The sequence below is a fragment of the Tubulanus polymorphus genome, chromosome 6, assembly GCF_964204645.1.
Source record: "Tubulanus polymorphus chromosome 6, tnTubPoly1.2, whole genome shotgun sequence".
NCBI lineage: Eukaryota > Metazoa > Nemertea > Palaeonemertea > Tubulaniformes > Tubulanidae > Tubulanus > Tubulanus polymorphus.
In genome coordinates this window covers 2,818,742-2,840,210 of record NC_134030.1, presented here as the reverse complement: position 1 = coordinate 2,840,210, position 21,469 = coordinate 2,818,742, and the positions used below count along the sequence as shown (strand labels likewise).

Below are 21,469 nucleotides of genomic sequence, written 5' to 3'. Positions count from 1 at the left end.
TTTATCGAACTGTCAAAATAAGTATTCGTTTTGTGCGCCGTATAATATAGTTACAGTTTTTGTCTGACATTTTTGTAAGCTTTCAACAACATGTCAACAAGAGAGACAAATGCGTCGTCTTTTGAGAATGTTCATCTTCCAGCAGGTGTGAATAAAGTCATTCCATTATTATTATTAAATTAATCACTAATCAGAAAAATTACACTGTTTTGTAATCAATCATTGCACCATATACGGTACTGCATTACTGCCTATATAACATGTAGGAAATATGATGTACGGTAAAAGTGCAGATCCGCACCTCTCTTCACTACTTTAACTCAGTGTAGAGCTGTAGGAGGACCAGTGTGTGTTATGAGAGGCGCAGTGGCAGAGTGGTTTAAGCCGCCGGTCACTGGTCTCCCGACAATCCAGGGTTTATGGGTTCAAACCCGGGTGGCGACAGAGTTTCTTGGTCGGAGGTTCTTCTCTGGTCTCTCCCCCATTGGGAAAAAGAAACATCGAACCCACTTATAAGGCCCTGCGTCGCGCTTAGTGGGTTGAGGGTATTAAAAATAAGAAAAAAATTACAGTAGCATAAGGCCTTTTTACCGATCTAGACTTATGACTTATGTGGGATGTGCAGTATACAGGAGGTAGTGATGGTCACTCCGGTCTTTTTGAAGACATGTCTGACAGAATCAGCATAATCAGACAAATCTAGAAAAAAAATCAGGGAAAAATTGAAGGAATTTGATAAATTTTGCGAAACACCTGCAATTTGCACGCGTTATTGACGGCGCGTTTCTTTATCAACACTGTAGGCCTAACATTCTTATCTAGAAAATTCTTTGGGATTTAACCAGGGAATTTTCTGTGATAACATGGAAAAATCAGGGAAAACTTAGGGAATTCGTAAATCGATGGTGGATTTGACCCCTTGAATCCGCCACTGACAACTAATTTCATTGTTGCGATTATCGGTAGGAATTCATCGTGACGATTCGGGCGAGGATCAAACGAATCATTACTCGTTGATGACGACGACGACGAGTCCGACGTGTTTAAAATCACCGACGACCAGAATAAAATTCCCGAAGCGAATGATGATGGACGAGAAAGAGAGCGAAGAAATGACGGAGATTTTCCGCAAGCGTTCGTCGACTCAACAACAGAACGAGATCAGCGAACCGTATTACATGCCTCAATATCCGATCGAAGAGATCGAACATTGTCGACATCAGATTCAACGACAAATCAGCAAAAAGTAAGAACGCTACATTTATAACGAGTTTTAGAAAAGCATTTAATCCGTGAATCTTACAGATCAGGGAATTCTGGACTTTTTACGAGTCGCAAAAAAACTCTCAACGGCCCCCGCTGCAGAGATCTTATGATTTAATCAGATAATGTTTTGGTCAATGGTCAGGTGAATATCAGTGAGATGATTATTGGGGAACTTTTGTTCAGGAACCCTGATCTGTAAGAATCCTGATGAAAAATTTATACAACAATGAAAACAAATTTTCACAATTGAACGCAGGAAATTCTAAAGTTTTCTGAGACCACTATACATCGAAGCTTTTTTATATTCTAATCGTGTTGGATTCAATTTTCAACGACCAAAATTGCTTTTTACTCGACTTTAGATTTTTCTCACTGTGATAAATAAAGCGATGAAAATAATCTAGTCTCCTATTGTACCTCTGTTTAAACATCCACCCCCGGCAGGGATTCGAACCTGATGGCATCGAGATTGCCACGGTACGAAACCCTGCCACACTAGAGTGCGCAGCTACACGCGCAGCTTAGATGATGTCATTATCAGCCAATCAGATATCCCATTTTATTTGAGCACGGGTTTTACCATTTAAAGTTCTTCCGTGAAATTGATCTCAACGATTATACAACGAGCAATCTGATTGGTGCCGCAAGTTTTCGCGCGGCAAAGCTGCGCATGTACCTGCGCACCCGGTCTACTGTGGCAGGGGTTCGTGCCGTGGCTGAGTGTAGCGATGCCATCAGGTTCGAATCCCTGCCGTGGGAGGATGCTGTTTAAATAGACAATGCTAATGAATTCTCCTTGTCTAAGATATGCTAGTTCTCTCAACAAACTCATCATTTCACATGTGTTTTGATGAAAATTAACTGCTTTGTTTTTTCGATAATGATATTAATCATGATATTAATATAATAGTAATGATAATACGGCACTGATGACTTCTGTGATTTTCTTTGTTGTTTTAGCCCTATACAAACTAACTTTTATTCATCCGATGTTTCGCGAAGGTTTGGTGAAATTTTAACTTTCTTCTGAAATTATCGAATGCGGCATCTCCTATTAATTATATAATCATAAACATCATTTCTAATAGAAATAAACCCGTGGCTGTGGTGTTTCGGGTAGAAACCTTCAAAATAGACGGTAAAACTTGCACGAGTTGGAAAATTTGGTAGGCCTACTGGCAAAATACATCTGTCTTAGAAAAATTCCGACTTAATTCGGCATAATTCGGATTAAGGGATATTTACTAAAAAAAAACGACTTACAGGAAATAGAAATACAAATTGAACAAACTCTGCACCAAGAAAGTTTTAGCCATCGGATCATAGGTCTACCTATGTCATACTTGTCATAGGTCTGAGGTATTTTTCGTTTGAAACAATAGAGTTTTTAATGTAGTTTCCATTTTTTCATACTTTTAGAGATGAAGTAGTTATCCAACAAGTATCCAATTTATAAAATCAAGCTTAGAGAGAGATTTTTTATAGGAAAATGAACTGTTCCAGACCTAGAAATTACGTTTGACCAGTCCGAATTTCTGCCTAAATGCAAGTTATACTGTACAATCAATGGGTTTATAATCAAAGGTTTGCTGATAGGTCTATATGGTGTGGGGGCGTGTTTATTAATGCATGGTGTTGGAATATATCATATCACAATCTAATCTAATCATTCTAATTAATATAAACCTGTAATCCTAGTTTCATGTACCTATGTAAATTGAATTCATAGATATTGATCGAAAATTGTTTTTGGTACATGAAGCTAAGTGATCAGGTGTCTGATTTACCAAAGACCTCAACCTTTCCATGTACGCGCATGGACCTCCCATATCTTTAGAAGAGGGCCTCTAATGTCCAAACGGACTTTGGATAATGGCGCGGATTCCGTCTCGTGAAGGGCCTTTTTTGGCTTTACGGAATTTACCATTTTTTCTAATAACTGCCCTTTAAATGAAACCGTCCACCCCGTCCCTCTAGTCCCTGTTACTGTCTTAAGTAGAAGAGATGTTTTAATCTATAATTGTGTTATGAATGAATTTATTTTAGTGAATTGCTATCGAATGAATTATCCTCATCTCCGACACGTATGAGCTGCACGCTCAATTTTAATGAGTATGTACTCTATATATCTGCTGGTTGTCATCGTCTATCCATATCTATTTATCGTATATCAGTAATTTTTGTCTATTTTTTTGTTAATATCCGAGTGTTCAGTTCGACAGTTTTCCAGACTCTTGAGATGAAACTGATTAAGATTCATTCGTCTATCTAAGATTCAGGAACTGTCCACTGAAATAGACTGTTTATGTTTTATCAATCGGCTACCGAACTATTTTATACTTTTATATTTGTTTTTATTTGTTAAAGGCGTCTGCTTTATCAGAAAACTGCTGGGTCAATTACTGAATCGATGATTTGTATTTGAAATTCACGACCCTCACTTTCCCCATCCCTTCCCTTATAGTTTAATACCCCAGAGTATCATTTATAAAAAGTATGCATGATTGATGTGGATTTAGCATGTTCAATGTTCTCAAGCGGAGTCGGTTCCACAAAGTCTTGAGGTCGAATAGATTGAAAATTTATCAATTTCGGTTGAAAGACATGATATGAGGCAGGTTTCGATTGAATGCATTCCGATTCCAGATTACAAATTCACTAGCTTCTTACTATTCCAGAATAGGTAGAAATAGGTAGAGTGTTTTCTGGTTGAAACGAACACGTTCAAAACCTGCCGGACAGTGTAATGATATCTCTGATATGACACACTGGAACTGACTCCTTCCTATCGAGCTCTTATAGATACTATATATGTTATAGAATTAGCTGGAGCTTAAACTTGGAGATAATTGACTGATTGCGTTATCTTATCTCGCTTCGATATTTAAATCAGCTGCTTTTAAATTGAATATTTTATTCAATGTATAACGAATACAATCCGTGTTAGTCTTGTCTATAACTCAGTCACATCAATGCGGCTACCTCAAGTTTTTAGAAGAAAAAAACTTCTATATGAAGTAAAACTTTAAAGAAGATTTTTGAAAAATCGCTTCAATTGTTATGTGCCATTTTCAAAAACAATTTTTATTTTCTAAGATATCAATTATAACTATAAACACGAAAGTGCTTTTTTAGTTTTACTTTGGATTGTTGGTTTTTCTTCAATTTGACAGTCATGAATCTATGGCGAATAACAATATGGCGGTCGGTATTTTACGCTTTCAAGTTGAAGGTTCCTGTATTCGTTTTCAGATTGTATAATCAAATGTCGCATTCTTTTCAGAAATATTATCAATGTCAGTTTCACGTAAATGTGTAGAGTAACAACGCGTGGGATTTAGAATTATGATTTGTTTTTAGGAAGCGTACACTGTCTGGTGAGATGTTACCTCCCCACCAGGGGTCACCACTCGTAGGGTATGCACTGCAATATGTTACAAGTTTCTTCGTCTAAACGAGTTGTTTTTCATTATTTCTAGTAGAAGTAGCGTGTTTTTTGTTTATGTCGCTTTTCTAACATGCCAAATTCATAGAAATACTATTAAGCTAACAAAAATTTGGCACCATGCCTGTGCCAAATTTTAGCATGCATCACATTATTCCGTGAGGACGCTTATTGGTTGTGGAAGTGATTCACCTCACTTGCCGCAGCATCATTTTGATAGCATTTTTGTAATGAGCGAGTGATTTACATGTGAATGCGCTCTCTGATTAAACGCGGACCAAATTTGTCTCGGTCCTGATCCAGCGCTAGTTTGACTAGGGCCAGATTGCCCCCCTCCCCCAGTTTATGGCTATTGAATACGCAGACTATATCGCATGTTAAATTTAACTGCTTTTGATTTGAAAGTTGCTTATTTGGTGATTAGTTGATTATGATTATTGGTATGTTGATTAATAAGCTCATATTACGTGTATATATTTCCTGTGTTTAGTAATCAGATATGATGATACCGGTATATTACATGTATTACTCCACATTCCGTTCACACATTCTACTATCATTGACGGCTGTGGTTGAATTATGCCGCGATATTTCCACAGAGATTCCTCCTCCAGTTTACTTCTATTGCCTTTTTATTCTTGTATCAGTCCGTCGTTTACCGGTAACAAGTGAGTACTCACTCTGCATCAACTACAGTCAATCTCGGGTTTAGTCGTCATCAGTAAAGTCTTCATTATTTTCAGTCCCAATTTGGATAAGTCATTGACATAATGATCGTCCTTGCTATGACAACTTAAGCGAGTTTGACTGTAAGATGTTCCCTCTCCCTTTCCCAGGGCCACCACCTTAGAATTGGATCCAGTCTCACAGTCAGAGTTGAAATTAGTTCACTTTCAATGAATGAACTCTGAACTGTGGAACTGGGTCCGGGGGCCAGTTGCATAGTCATGGCTTAAACTTAAGACCAGTCTAAGACCAACTTAGTTCTGTAGCCAATCTAACAACTGAAGACCAGTCTTAAGATTTAAGACTACTTTTGTACTTAAGTCACAACTGTGCAACTGGGCCCTGGATTGTTAGGAAACTCTGTATCTTTATTTTGCTATTTCAGCCACATGGGTCTGACACAGCTATAAACCCCCTGCAGATCAGGTGCACATTGATGGCATTGATCGTAGTTATATAGCTTATCTAACAACTGAAGTCTAGTCTTAAGATTTAACACCAATTTTGGAGGACCAGAGGCCAGTTGCACAGTCGTGACTTAAGTCCAATAAAGTGGTCTTAAATCTTAAGACTGGTCTTAAGTTGTTATAGAACTAAGTTGGTCTTAGACTGTTAAGTCAATGCAACCGGCCCCAGTATCCTAGATACTGGTACCGTACTGTTATTATATGTCGTACCTAGGATACCACTGGGAGTAAATAAAGTTGTCAGGCCCCTGTGATTTCAGTATTTTGTATCATTTGAGTTGATGTTTGTATCTCCAGGTTGTTTTGTTGTTGCATGTTTTCTATAGAGATATTTTCCTGCTGATTGACGATTGTTAATGTGATTGTAGGTCGTTACACAATGATGAAGTGCGGGTGTCGTCCTCGATGGAATTTGATGATGAAGACGATGAATTGATACCTAATTTTCAACGTATCAGTATCAGTGGAGAACACGCCAGTGGGGTACGTGTATCTACGTGTACCAGCGACTGATCTATATGACCTCGGGGTCGGGGGTGTGCAAATCAAAGCCGGGGTCTGGAGAAAATTTTAAACAGTTTTTCGATACAAGATGATGCACAACTGTCCTGTGCACAAGTCAATAAATCGCGAAACTTTTAGAAAATAAGGGATGATTTTTTGTCAATTGAGGGACTTTATTTGAACGTTTCGACTTGTTGTCGATACCACTGAGCGAAGGTATCGGCAGCTGTTTCAATCATTGAATATAATTCAAATATAACATTAAGATGTCAAATTGCAAGATGTTACCGGTTTTCTATGAGAACCTCAAGGTTCACAGTGGACCTTCCCTATCTGTATTCATTAATGATATATTTCAAAAAGAAAACCAGGTGCAGCATCTTACCTGGAAATCAGGGAAAGTCAGGGAATTTGTGTACCCTACATTTAATGTATGAAATTAAATGATGTTATTTAATTGAAATTAAAGGTACCGCTCGAAGATCTTAAAGAAGCGTCGGAAGATTTAATCAAAGCTCTCGTAATCCGTGAGAAGTATATGACGTTAGCGTTACAGTCTTTCCCGAAAACGACGTCGAGATTTCTGCAAAGTCTCGAAAACGAAGGTTACCTCGGCGGAGCCGGTGAGAATAACGACGTCACGGCGAAGAAAAGTGTCGAGGGTGAGTGGTCCAAGAATGAAAGGGCGGCGTTTTGGTCCCTGATGTAAATTGAGGTCAAATCTGGTCAAATAGTGACACATATCGATGTTGAACAAAATCATGATCTTAGAACATAGATTTATTTCATTGTCTATTAAGCAAATTAGTTCATTAAGAAAATGGTATATAGAAAGTTATATGCGTACAGCATCTATAGTAGTGTACATCCTCCCTCGGCAGGGATTCAAACCTGATGGCATCACAAGATTCTGTCGCGGTGCAAAACCCAACCAGGCAATCTGGATTGGCGCTCCACGTCTTTGTACAACTAAGCTGCGCATGAACGTGTGCTGTGGCTGATCAGGCGGGGTTTTGTGCCGTGGCAAAGTCTCACGATGACATCAGGTTCGAATCTCTGCCAAGGGAGGATGCTGCGTCTACTAAGATTTTACTCATTAAAGGTTAACTTTGGTTTCAACAGAAAACGATATCTTCGTTTCATTAGAAAATGAAGCTGAAACCTTAATGTGCAGCTACATTCAATATGAGCGCTGTCTGTGAATAAACAGCAAACAGCTTCCTTTATTGCTTGCATCGTATATTATCTTTTTTGTGTTATTTTCTTTTTGTTGTTGTTGTTTTTTTGAAGATAAAATTCCGGACTTGGAAAAACAATCCATCAGAGGTAGATTTGATTGATGATAGGCTGATTTTAAAACACACAAAACATTACAGAGTTATTCTCCCCCGTAACACATTGTGTATACCCGACCGCGAGATGCCTCGCCGGGATTTAGATCTGATGTTGAATCGGGTTGGAATCTATTGCTGCTATTACTAGGTGACTGGACTGCTTCATTACTAGTTGTATTCCTTCCACCACGGTGTGAACTGTTTCAACAACTTGAATATCAGTTATTCAGTATTTAACTATTAAGCGAAAGGCGTGATATTTGCAATGTATTACCATCACTAATGCAGTAGTCAATCTGCTGCCTGTACCCTCCTACACTATGACTGTCGACTAACAGCCGCTTCTCTTGTTTCCATCCCACTGAAATTTCATCACCAAGCGTGGAAAATCAGATCATCTTGGGCCAGCTATATAGGCTGTCAGGGGCGGATCCAAGGGCAGGGTGCAAGGGGTACACACAATCTCCTTGTAAAAAGGTAAAAAAGGTTACCCTGAAATTTTATGGGAAAATGAAAAATTAAGATTATACCTAAAAAAGCTTGAATTCATAAGCTTCTTAGTATTTCCAAAAAATGTTCATATTGTTCATGTTTTCTGAGCTAACCTTTCGGGTGCCCTTTTAATATGCCCTATTTTGGGGGTGCACCATTCCCTAAATCAGACCCTAGATTCGCCCTCGCTGGGATTAGAAAATCATCCATCAAATACGGTTATAGTGTTGTCTGAGAGTGATGGTTACAGGCAGCGGATTGACAGCTGCGTAGCCTGTATAATGGTGACTTGTAATGTATCACAAATATTAGATGTGACACACATATTGTCTGTGACTTTAGGGTTCCAGTGCTTGAAAGTGAAAAAACACCATAGTGACAACGCTTTTCAAATTGTCACTCTGGTAATTATTGTCGCTTTAACAAACTTTTGAGCAACTGCCCCGGGATATCTTTGTTAACTTGTTTAATCATCTACCTAGCATCAGCAACTCACATTTTATTTCTAGCGATTAGCGTTTTGTTTTTAATGAACTAACAAAAAAAACGTTATTTTTCATAATGTTCTGAAACTGTTTTTTTTACGCTCTGATGAAAGCATGCGGCTGTCTAAACTAACGCTTTCGCTGATTAAGCAAAAACTTGCGCGATAAAATATTCGATTAAAAGATTTTTGTGGTAATTACGATTGAATATATTTGATTACAGATCATCCAGTACATGCTCCATCGACGAACGATCCGTTCTACTGCGATCTACCGGAATCAGCCGGCTACAAACTGAAGATTAAAGATGGAATATATCGTATTTACGAGAACGGTGCTGCCCTCTCAGCAGACGATCCGATCGATTTTCCGTACATCGATCGAAACGCATTTATTATCGATCAGAATTTGCTGCTGGCTTTCACAACGGACGGTCCTCTGTGAGTCGAATCAGAAATATTTCTCTTTCTAGACTGATGACTCGGGGTTCCTTGAAAACTTCTCTATATCCATCAGGGTGGGGGCACTAACCTGGAAATCAAGGAAAGAGTCACGGAATTTTCTTTTCTTTAGAAAAGTCAAGGAATAGTCGAGGGAAAGAGCGAGGCAAATAAAAGTGGCCGGCCTGTTGAAGACCTCATATCTCTGCTAAATTTGAGAAATTCCTGACTGAATTGTCCTTGAATATCGGGAAAATCCTACGTAGCAAAACTTCACTACATCATATTCCTTGCCTCTATAAAGCAACGTACTCATAGACTCATAGGCAATGGACCCCACATACATGATTTTCAATGTGCCTTTATATGAATTGTATCAGGAAAACTCAGAATTAGTATCTATTCTTCTCAACAGGAAATCATTCTGCTATCGGAGATTAAGTTACCTGTCAGCGAAGTTTCAGTTACATCAATTACTGAATGAGCTCCGTGAATCAGCAGCACAGAAAGAGGTTCCACACAGAGACTTCTACAATATCAGAAAGGTGAATAGTAATTGATTAGATTTAAGTACAGTAGACTCCGCCTTAATCGGTGCCGGTTAACTTGGCACACCGCTAAAGATGATGTATTTTATCGAAATCTATCACGAAAAACCTCAGTATCAGTAAGATCACAATTATCCGTGATGAAACAATGAGTATAAAATCCCACAATTATTTAATGAATTTAAAAGGTTTATTTAGAAATACTGGAAATATTTCGAAGGTGGTTTCTACCACCCTTCTTCAGTTTAAAAATGTCCTCTATTTCCCTATTTCTGAACTCAGTATCTGGTCAAATATTTACAGTAGTCCCAACACCGCCCAGTTCTCTGATTCCAAACTTAGTGAAATATCTACAGCACTCGAGCTACGACTGACTAAAGCAGAGTCTACTGCATCTAGAAAACTATCCCCAAATCTGTGAGATATATACCGGTAGTTTTAGTATCATCTTTGTCGATAGCTCAATTAGAGTTCAGTGTTGCCAGTGTTAGTTCTGTGTTACTCAAATAGAAGATTTCTGTATAGAGTAGCTATAAAACTAGAGGACCAATAGTATCTATAGCGATGTTCTTTCAGGTGGATACTCACATTCACGCGTCATCAGCGATGAATCAAAAACATTTACTACGATTCATCAAGAAGATGTTGAAAGTTCACTGCGATGATATGGCAGTGAAAGATAAACAGACCGGTAAAGAGTTATCATTGAGTCAAGTGTTTGATGAGATGAATCTTTCCGCGTATGATCTCAGCGTTGATATGTTAGACGTTCACGCCGTAAGTATCAACATATTGAAAAAATAAATTAAGCAGATACGATAAAAAGCCCACTACTTACAAATTAAAAGAAATCTATATTCGAGAATTTATTTATTGAAACAATCTTAGATGTAAAAACACGACGTTTCGATCTCGCCCTAGAGATCATCGTCAGGTTTTTAGATTTCTTTTAATTTGTAAATATTGGGGTTTTTATCGTATTATCTGTTCACCACGTTTGAGTGTGGTTATCGTACTATATTAAGCAATTTTCATTATGTACGTTAGGCAAAAATCAGAGCAAATTTAGATGATCGTTGCTCGCATCGCGTATGCTTTGCATATTGAGTCTTAATGTAAAACGAGTCCTGTATAGGCTTAACTCGATGCTATAATCAACAACAAGACCTTCAAATGTAAGATTTATATCTATTTCCATTCAGCGACATCATTAAAAATCTGTGCCGTATTAATAAGTCAGTCTTGAAGTACGCGTCCTTTATTACCTAACTATACACGCCGCTCGTACACTTTTGACTTAAGCTACATCCTGCAGCTCCCCAAGTTCACTTGAATGTATCATTATTCGTTGACATTTTACTGAATTCGTTACAGGATAGAAACACATTTCATCGGTTCGACAAGTTCAACGCTAAATACAACCCGATCGGAGAGAGCAGGCTGAGGGAAGTGTTCATGAAAACCGACAATCATGTTGGTGGCAAATATTTTGCTCAAGTAATGAAAGTAAGTACGAGTCTATTTTGTTTGATAATTCAACAGGTTGGAGCCAGTTTTGCCTGAAAATCAAACAAAAAAGTCGGGGAATTTTCTTTTCTAAAAAGAATTTTGTACAAAAGCTGAAAATCAGGGAAAAGTCTGGGTAATTTGTTCAGATTTCTAGATCGCGCGTAAAATCAATTTCTGTGTTTTACATATTTGACTGCGTTAATAGATTGGATCAAGTCAGGGAAAACAACTAGCATGTCAGGGAATAGTCAGGGCGCCACCCTGTTCGACTGTTCGATATTTGGACGTTTTCTAAAAAGATGCGCTGCTCTTTTTCAGGAAGTACTCAACGATCTCGAAGAAAGCAAATATCAAAATGCTGAACTGCGTTTGTCAATTTATGGACGATCGAAAGATGAATGGGACAAACTGGCGAAATGGGCGATAGAACATCACGTATATTCCGATAATGTCAGATGGCTTATTCAAGTACCTAGGCTTTAGTACGTAATTTCATTCGCGACCTCGATTAGAAATATGAGACTTAAAAAATGACGGCAGCGATTGATCAAAATTTTTCGTTCTCTTTCGTGTTTTCAGCGACGTTTATAAAAGCAATAAAATCGTCAAAAACTTCGAAGAATTAATCGACAATCTGTTTAAACCGTTGTTCGAGGTGACGAACGACCCGAGCAGTCATCCTGAATTACACAAATTCCTACGCCACGTAAGTTATTTACCCTTTCAGTGCGTCTACACCGCAGTGCGGTGTATAAATCAGTGATAGTGATTGCTAGTACACCGCACTGCGGTGTATTGATTTAATTAGTGATTAGTCGTTATCTCTCTGGAAAAATGGCAGCACGTGTCAAACATAGTGAAATACTAGTAACAAACGATACACCGCACCGCAGTGTAGACGCACTATAGTGGTATTCCCGTTGTTCAACACACTAGGGCGGAAATTTTTAAAATTTTCAAATCATCTCCAGCACTATAGGGTATTAATTAGTCAGCACTGAAAGGGTTAAGAGAGTTTTAGATATCGATGCCTCGAAAAGGAGGCCGTTCACAAAGTGTGTATACATTGATAATATGTAGAAAATCCCACAGTCATTTCATACAAATAAGATGACTGTTAGAAGACTATTAGAGGACTATTAGACAATGATTATTATAGTCGAAACATTGAATAAACTATCAGTTCAAGGAAACATTTTCAGACTTTATATTATTTTCCGTTATTATTCAGTCTGGGATTTTCTACATATTATCGTCACAATACGACCACAGATATACGTAGTGTACGAATTGAATATAAGGGTTGGTCAGAATTTGGCCACTCGAGCTGCACTTTAATAGCGACAACTCTATTAATATGTTAATTCTATATTTGAAGGTAAGTGGTTTGGATTCAGTGGACGACGAATCAAAACCTGAATTATCCTCGTTCGAGAAAACGAGTCCTCTGCCGCAGAATTGGACCAGCGATGAAAATCCACCGTACGCTTACTATATATTCTATATGTACGCGAATCTAACCGTATTGAATCACTTCAGAAAGTAAGTTATCTTCATATGAGCCACGTTGGAAGCAATTTTTGATTGCTGTGACCAATTCTCGATTTTTGACAGGTTTTGACTATATTGCTGCGGCGAATTTACTTCAATTTCGTCAAGAACATAGTATCGTTTAGAAGTTTTTAAAAGTGTTGTACGTCCCAACTGCAATTAGTTACAGTGTAACCCTAGTGGGTCTTAAGAGACGGCCAGGGCCTTTTTATAGGTTGTTATGGCTCACAACCTGACTAAGTTAGCAGAGCTTAGTCCATGTATGTGTCTCGACAGCCAACCCCAGAGGTGGTTTCGAACTAGGGACCTCTCAGTTCCCAGTCCTCCACTCAACCAACTGAGCTAACTGCACGGTATAGAATGAAAAAAAAACATCATTCAGGAAATTATTGCCGTGGCTTTCGACGCTGTAGTCGCTGCACTTCCAACGTCACTGCATATCAATTGAGATATTGCAGCATGTGATCGTTTGGCTTGACGATGCCATATTGGTTGTAAATCCCCTGATAATCTTATCATGTTGTTGTTATGGGTGGCAAGCGTCCAGCACTGGTTGGAGACATCACGTAAGCGACCTCTATATATTCTTGGAAGATTTTTAAAGGTTTTGTGTGTTTAATTAACAGGGAACGTGGTATGAATCTATTAAATCTACGTCCTCACTGCGGTGAGGCCGGACCAGTGCATCATCTAGTGACCGGATTTATGGTGGCTGAAAACATTTCACACGGACTTCTACTTAGAAAGGTATCCTTATCTAGTGTTCGTTACACGCTCCTTGAATCGACCGGTATGAATTTAATCGTTAAACGATGTATGTTTCAGGTGCCAGTTTTACAGTATTTATATTATCTCGCTCAAGTTGGAATGGCCATGTCGCCGCTCAGTAATAACTCATTGTTTCTCAACTATCATCGTAATCCGTTGCCGGAATATCTCGCGCGAGGGTTACTAGTATCTCTATCTACTGACGATCCGTTACAGTTTCATTTCACTAAGGTAAATATCTGTTTCTACAGGTATCAGGACAATTGCCCCCGGACAACTGCAACCCGGACAATTGCCCCCCAAATTAAATCTTTTTAATCTTAAAGTAACACAGATATTTACTTCAAATTAATTAGACAAAGTGAACTAATTCTAGCTAATTACTCTAGGACTGCTTTAAAGTTTTTGATTGCTAAAGTAACACTAAAACCAATTCCAATAAATTAGCCAACGTTAACTAATGCACTAATAAGGGGACTTATTAAGTTTCCTTTAATTTGGTAAGTGAATTAAAATTATACAAGGACTGATTTAAAGTTTTTGATCTGCACACAACATCAGTAATTCTATATCTTATAAATCTATATTCAATAATATACAAATGAATTTCTAAGTAAAGTATTTAGGTAGTACATGCATCTGTGCTACCGAGAGAAATCCCACAATAACAAAGCCAAAATTGAAAAATTCTATATCAGAATGATTGTATTTGAGGAGCGACGTTTCGGCTAACAACTGCCATCATCAGGTGTACTGCCCGATGATGGCTAACAGTTGTTAGCCGAAACGTCGCTCCTCAAATATAATCATTCTGATATAGAATTTTTCGATCTTGGTTTCGTTATTGTGGGATTTCTCTCGTTACCATCATATTGTGTATCTTCTTGTCTAATCTGTGCTACCTTCTAAATCCACCCTGATCCTGATAGCAAAACTAAATACTGATGATGAATGTATGTAATTTCAGGAACCTCTAATGGAAGAGTACAGTATAGCCGCTCAAGTATGGAAACTAACCCCGACTGATATGAGTGAACTTGCACGTAACAGTGTTTTAATGAGTGGATTTGAACACGAGGTACGACAATTTATTCTTCTTGAAGTTCAAGTTCAAATATATTTCACGGAAAGCATATGACAGGCTGTAATACAGAGATTGAAGGAGGGTAAAAAACGAACAATTAAATTTAAGATTTTTCAACAAGCGCAATTTTGAGGTCATTCATAAAGTACTAAGCATCCATGGGAGGGAACTGAAAATTTTGATGTCCTTTTAGAATTACGTGCCCGCTCCTTTCGAGAATCTTTTGAAAAATATGTTAAACATGTGTTTAATTTTGAAGGTGAAAAATGTACCGGTATGTCTCATTAATTGATAGGTAAAACAGCATTGGATCGGTCCAAATTACACGAATGAAGGTATCGCGGGTAACGACATACAGAGAACGAACGTTCCAGACGTACGAATAGCTTACAGATACGAAACATTAACCGAGGAATTAACCGCTATCGTCTCGTCTATGAAACTAAAAGAGTGAATAGAGATTCCTGTGTTTCATGAAGAATGTATTAACCGTCAGTCTTCAAATTAAAAGGAGTCTTTAATGTTAGGATTCATGTGATTCATGGTGAATACTCATCAGTTACTCGGTTCGAGGTATTATTTTAACCCTTTCAGTGCTGACTAATTAATACCCTATAGTGCTGGAGAAAATTTGAAAATTCTGAAAAATTCCACCCTAGTGTGTTGAACAATGGGAATGCCACTATAGTGCGTATACACCGCAGTGCGGTGTATCGTTAGTTACTAGTATTTCACCGTTTGACACTTTCTGCCATTTTTCAATAGAGATAATTACAAATTACTAATTACATCAATACACCGCAGTGCGGTGTACTAGCAAAATCCATCACTGATTTATACACCGCACTGCGGTGTAGACGCACTGAAAGGGTTAAGATGCATCTCACGTAAATTGTTACTGTTAATAGAATTCCTGTTGTTGAGTATTATTTATGTTTTCTATAGAGTATATTATAGTTGTATTATATATATTAAAAATACCTTACGACGAACTGTAGTATTATAGAATATCTAGAATATTGCAATAAGCCGGTGCTTTCTTTGTACAGTTTGTTGTCGTTTGCCAATATTTTATCATCATTTATTAGAATTTCTATATTACGTTTCAAAGTATAACATAATATTGAGTATCAATTCAGACAGCTCATGAACAGCTCATTTCTCTCTTAATAATCTGTCAGCATTACGGGGTAATTTATTATAAGGCCTCAATATACACACACTTAACGCTTGAAGATGAATCTTTCATTAGTAAATATGAAGAATATTTCAGTTCGAAAATGCTTTAAAATACTCAAACTACGCGATATCTCCGAGTGTATGGATACTTAAAACGGGTTAAAATTATCTGGTATTTTTAATGAATCTGAGGCGGAACTCGATAATCGTAGAATGTTCTACATATCATTCATTTATAGAAATATACAATAACGGTTTGTATCTATGTAAATGATTGTTGTGTATATTGAAAAAGATGTAAAACTTCAAATGTTGGCCATGTCTTAACGAATAAAATCTGAAATATTCAACTCCTTTCTTTAATTTTATTAGTTTTCCTTAGATTTTAGTATATCACATGAGGTATATTGTCTGTTTTCCTGATACTTCAAATGAACCCCTTATCCAATAGTCTGTCTCACCATGTCTCTGATCCCCACATTCTCTGCATTCTCTGCTTAACTATTTTGTCTTTATGTCAATAGCACAAAACACAGTAAGAATATCTGTGTTGTTTTGAACAATCTTTCAGTACCAGTTACGGTAGATTCCACATTACTATGAAGCGGTAAGACCGTGATGTTCGCTTATAGATTTTTATTCAGTAACAAAAACAGCATTCAAATATTTCCTAACAAAGTCCCTGAGTTCCTTCATACAGAATACTACATTACATTTGTATAGACTCCTTTTATCCTGAATTCGATTACCTCAGATTATCCCGAGGCCTGGACAAATTCACTATAATTCCTTGTTATAATGACCCATTCCTGCTCTGAATTTATCAGTACTGAAATTCGAGGCAAGCACATTCTATTGTATATTGAATATTGCATCACTTAGGTTTAAAAAACTGATCTAAAGACATACAACTATTCGACGATAATTTAGTTTTCTTTGATTTACGACTGGAGCTGTCGTTAGACTTTCGTTTAACAGTCGACGAGCTACTGGTGGTGGCAGACGCCGTCGTTCTAACTGTCGGCTGATTTTGAATTTCCATCGCGTAGTGATAATCCGTATGTTCGGGCATGTTCCAGATGAGAACGTTTTTTCGACACGTTTTACAAATCATATAATCGGAACTATCGAACTTTTCAGTGACAATCTCTTCAGTTGATTCGAGAGATTGTTCTCTGTTTAAAACGTCACTAGATTCATTATCCTCATGATTAATATGAAGTGGAGTTTGTTGATTTCTGATCTGGTCTTTATTTGATTGCTCCTGTTTCCTTTTCACGTTTGTCGAACTTTTCAAATCTTGTGTTTTATCAAGTTTTCCGTCATCAGTCGTTGTCGTATTCTTGGCGCCAAAAACGGAATTCGTAGATTCTACTGAATTTTCATCGTTCGAAGATTCCTGATTCGTTTTCGAAATGATTTCTCTCATTTTCATAGCGAAGAATCCCGATTCGTTGCTGCTTTCGTTGTAATTACCCGGCGCGCTGGTCACGCTCGCGTTCGAATCGCAATTTTCTCGCAAAGCTCTCATTTTCCTGCCGAAGAAACCCGTAGAATCGTTACTCAACGAATTTTCTAATCCGGAACGAGAATTTTCTGCATTCAGTCTTTGAGCTGATAAACTATGTTGTGTTTTCTCATTTTGTTGTTTATTTGCCTCCTCTAAATGAACAGTGTTTGTAGATGACCACTCATCAGGATTTAATACGTTTTGTCGTGTATCCATCCGTGAAGGCGCAGTACTAGTCGCGAATCTGATAGATTCTGATTGATTCAGTTGTTTTGATTCGTACGATTCGCTACAATCGATGAAACTAGATTCCTCTGATTCGCTGATATCGATTTCTGTTGTATTTTCTTGTTTCTGATCGATGCGCTGTTGATTGGGACTCCACATTTCTGATAAAGTTAAAGTTGAACGTTTGATCGGTTGTTGAGATGATGAAGGCTGAGTCTGAGTTGATGGAGTTGTCGGTGTCTGTGAAAGGAATTTACTGATACTGACGAGTCCCGAAGTCGAAGTTTCTACATCTTTGAATTTTCCCGCTGATAATCCGAGTAATGTTAAAGCAGGCGCCCTGAAATAGTAAAATTGATTGATTAAAATCTGCGCACTATATGATACGATTAAAAGACCCACTTCATACAACTGTAAGAGCCTAAAACAAATAAGAATTCCGAATCCAAAATTTAAAGACGACATTTCAGACTCTAAGAGACCACCACACCCGACAGATAGAGAGGTCTCAATAGAGAGGGAGAGGGATAGCAGGGAGAGAAGTAAAGGGAGAGGGATAGCAGGGAGAGAAGTAAAGGGAGAGGGATAGCTGGGATTGAGACAGGGATAGGGAGAGAGCCGAAACTGTGGGTCTTTCAATTTTGGATTGTCATTCTTGATTCTAAAATCGTGTTTAAATCTTTCGAATTTGTATATAGTGACTTCTATTTTGTTCTTCACGTCTAAAGCATACAGGCTTCTACTACATAGTATATTAAAAACAATGTTTCAGTGTATATGAATATGAATGAACCCGACACGTACCACTGTTCATCGTGACTCGTATTAAACTCTTTTAGAAGTATGAACGCTGTATCGGCGAAAACTCTTTTATCGTACGTGACGATAGAACAAGATCGCGATACAACACTTAACACTTTACTGCAATTCCGATTCCGAATCGACACAGTCATAGTTTGAGCTTTCCTTTTATTCTGAAATGTCGACAAAAAATTGTAAATGATGAAGTTACCTGCATTGAATTGAAAATATCTTGACAGTTTATCTATATCGAGTCATACCTTTTCTCTGTCTGTGATAAGCCTTTCTTCCAATTCCGTCGCTAATTCTAAAAGCCAATGTTTCACCTACAAATCAGTTACACAAACTGTATAATTCCTTTGTATTGTTATTCAAATCATTTCCAGAAATGCTTTTTCAATTCTTACCTTAGTTTTGGTGTCGAGTTGAGCTTTTCCCTGGAAGTTTTTACTGCATCCGATTGATTTCGGTAATTGTCTCGGGTTCACCGGGTCCGTATCGATTCCACGACTAACGGCGTACAACCAGCAACTTCAAATACAACAAATTCAGCAACAAGTCTAAATTTGGTATTTCTTTCTAATGTCTTATAGTACAAAGTCATCGTTACCAAGAAAATATGGCATTATTGCATATTCAGCGCAATCAAGAATGGTATTCCATTGAATTCGGTACCTTTTTACTCAGAAGAATGTGAGGACTGGCATTTTAAAGATGTTTGATTGTAATTTGAATCTTACCCAGTTTTCTCTCCGAATACACTCTCCAGATGCAGTTGTGATATTCTAGTGAGATCCGCCATTGTTTCGCAGCCTAGCTGTTCAACGATACTAAGACCCAGTTTACCACCGAGATTACGCCTGGAAATAGTAATCAAAGAACCGTGATAACTCTCAGCAACTCGCACGTTCCATTCGAGTCGGCATAAATCCTTTACTTACACTTTTCTGACTGGAGTTGAGTTGAAAAGTCCTGCGACTGATATTTGCGGAAGTACAGATTGTTTATTTGGTTTGTGTAAACCGCACACTAGTTTAGCCAGCATCTAAAACAGATTGAAATCCACAAAAAAATATGTTTGAAATATCCTTCCTCGGCAATTAAAACTCGGAAAAGGTCAGTTGCTTGAAAGATGATTTTTCATGGTATTAACAGAATTTCATCACTACATATGTAAACTATCCACCACAACTAGAACCAACTTTTGAGAAACTAGCCTGAGGGCTTTTGTACGAGGTATCTTTTTTGAGTGAAGAAAGGTGGTAGGAAATATTTCTAGTATTTTAAATTTTTTAGTGTTTCAACAATTGTGGGATTTTACATTTATGAAGTACCTTATTCGGGGCGACCCCGGCGGAACAACGAAATCCAGTTTGTTCGTAGACGGCTAGTCTCATTTCTTCCACTATCACGCCACCTGTAGTTAATAGTTTATCGTAATAACGATCTTCATTGTGCGTGTTTAATTCACTCAACCACGACTCGACGCCGAGTCGCCTCACGTCACTTTCTTCAACTGAAATTGAAAGTATGAAAGCTTCGAATTCATTTCTAACTTCACTGATAGAATTAGGGCCTACTATCAGGCTGTCAAGTGGTCCTTTTGAAAAAAGTAGGTGGAGGGGAGGGATCAAATTTTACACGCGCAGGGTAGAAATTTTAGATAGCTCATAATGCACGAAGCAAGAGAAATCTGTTTTACTTAGACTCTGGGTATGATGCTTCCAGATATCATTTTCTGGCACTTTAACCATCAAAATATATTGGACTTCATGTGAATGGTCATTTGTTAGAAAAAAACAACTTTTTCACCAAAAATTACATTAAATTTGTGGGGAAAACACAATGGCAGGAAAAAGTTGGGCACTCCACAGCCTGTTTTGATAACCTTAAAAAAGTTTTACCAGCTGAAGGGCATTTTTGCTTGTCATCATATCCGATGATGTGTGTATTTGGAAGCATATTTCCGGTGAGAGATTTGTTATTTTCGGATAAAGATTTGAGTCGTATTTCAGCCTCGTCCGTGATATCGATATAAGCTTCATCAACGCTTGCTCTTTCAACGCACGCCGAGAACTGCGATAATACAACTATCACTTCAGCTCCAGCGTTGCGATACCTAAAACACAAAACACGCAAACTATCAGTCCGAAATCTAACTGTTTTAAGCTGTAACTTCTTTATGAAACTGAACCCTAGGTTGAAATTGAATTCACGCTGATTACTTTGTAAGGTCGGCTTTACCGCGAACTTGAGGAACAGCGATGAGATTTATATCGGGACATACAGATTTAGCATCATCACCTCTCATATTGCGAGTAACACCGCACGCACGTGCTTCATAACCTACTGCTATTATACTGAAAATAACAAATAACTGATCCATCAGGAATAAATAGACAGGCCCTACAGTACTAGTTTCTCATAAATTGTAATCTGTAATCTGTAGTAATACGTCGCAGTATCCGATATTGAAGTTAAAACAACGGGTAGGGGAGAGCGCAAGGTTGGTTAATTTTTGCTGAGCCGGTTGCTCAAAGGTTGGTTAGAGTTAACCAGCGGATAGTTAATATGGTGACAATTGAATTTTCATTGTATCTATGGTATCTAACGGCCGGTTATCTTTAACCAACCTTTGAGCAACTGGTCCCTGCTGGGCGGCAAATACTTGGTTACCACATCGTTGGTGGTAGGCTTTTTATAATCGGATGAAAATATCCGATCGTGAAACTAAACCACAAACAGGTCACTGACTATAAGGCGTCAAACTGCTTACGGAGAGTAGGTGTGACAGACAGTAGTTGTACTGGAGCAATTGTGAAGTTTGAGATGGCTGTGTGTGTAGTAACTTGCATCCTCTAGTATGTCATGTAGATACTGGGATACTACACGTAGGCTCGTATCAAAGATTAGATTTTTGATATTTTAAATGACAGCTTTCCTAATATATTAATCCTTCTTATGCTCTCGAGTTTTTTAAGACTTAAAAGAGTAAGACCTTTCTTACCCTCCACCTTTCCAAGGGTTATACTGTACGACAGCGCACGGTTTACCCTTCAATTGAGGATTCAAACGTTGTTCAACTTGAACATAAAAACAGTCCATATCAACTAATGCAATTACACGATCCAT

General features: G+C 37.9%; 2 protein-coding genes across 6 annotated transcripts; one reads left to right on the top strand and one right to left on the bottom strand.

Annotated features, from left to right (window-relative positions):
- On the top strand, positions 1-15,086 carry LOC141906699 (AMP deaminase 2-like). Of its 5 annotated transcripts, XM_074795990.1 has the most exons (18): positions 1-145; positions 967-1,246; positions 2,227-2,268; positions 4,627-4,683; positions 6,273-6,387; positions 6,878-7,070; positions 7,699-7,734; positions 8,943-9,159; positions 9,575-9,704; positions 10,284-10,484; positions 11,082-11,213; positions 11,535-11,698; positions 11,796-11,922; positions 12,595-12,758; positions 13,394-13,514; positions 13,593-13,766; positions 14,503-14,613; positions 14,915-15,086. In XM_074795990.1, exons 1-18 carry the CDS (start codon positions 91-93, stop codon positions 15,071-15,073), a joined length of 2,478 nt encoding a protein of 825 aa, XP_074652091.1. In that variant the 5' UTR covers positions 1-90; the 3' UTR covers positions 15,074-15,086. The 5 variants fall into 5 exon arrangements, with proteins under 5 accessions (XP_074652091.1, XP_074652093.1, XP_074652094.1 ...); XM_074795992.1 differs by lacking the exon at positions 2,227-2,268; XM_074795993.1 differs by lacking the exon at positions 4,627-4,683.
- A 1,518-nt stretch (positions 15,087-16,604) lies between these two features.
- Positions 16,605-21,469, bottom strand: LOC141907167 (DNA polymerase eta-like). The gene is made up of 10 exons (XM_074796739.1): positions 21,345-21,469; positions 20,563-20,697; positions 20,242-20,456; positions 19,672-19,853; positions 19,279-19,382; positions 19,078-19,197; positions 18,745-18,868; positions 18,598-18,663; positions 18,341-18,510; positions 16,605-17,876 (listed from the first exon to the last, which is right to left on the bottom strand). The coding sequence occupies exons 1-10, from the start codon at positions 21,467-21,469 to the stop codon at positions 16,673-16,675; spliced, it is 2,445 nt and encodes an 814-aa protein (XP_074652840.1). The 3' UTR covers positions 16,605-16,672.

What these genes read in the sequence shown, in the direction of transcription:
- LOC141906699 (XM_074795990.1), top strand. Translation starts at nt 91, where the DNA reads ATGTCAACAAGAGAGACAAATGCGTCGTCTTTTGAGAATGTTCATCTT. An exon ending in TCATCCGATGTTTCGCGAAG is followed by an intron (nt 2,269 to 4,626) that starts GTTTGGTGAAAT and finishes ATTTGTTTTTAG; the next exon opens with GAAGCGTACACTGTCTGGTG. An exon ending in ACGGACTTCTACTTAGAAAG is followed by an intron (nt 13,515 to 13,592) that starts GTATCCTTATCT and finishes TGTATGTTTCAG; the next exon opens with GTGCCAGTTTTACAGTATTT.
- LOC141907167 (XM_074796739.1), bottom strand. Translation starts at nt 21,469, where the DNA reads ATGGATCGTGTAATTGCATTAGTTGATATGGACTGTTTTTATGTTCAA. An exon ending in AACCCTTGGAAAGGTGGAGG is followed by an intron (nt 20,698 to 21,344) that starts GTAAGAAAGGTC and finishes TGTTATTTTCAG; the next exon opens with TATAATAGCAGTAGGTTATG. An exon ending in TCAACTCCAGTCAGAAAAGT is followed by an intron (nt 19,198 to 19,278) that starts GTAAGTAAAGGA and finishes TACTATTTCCAG; the next exon opens with GCGTAATCTCGGTGGTAAAC.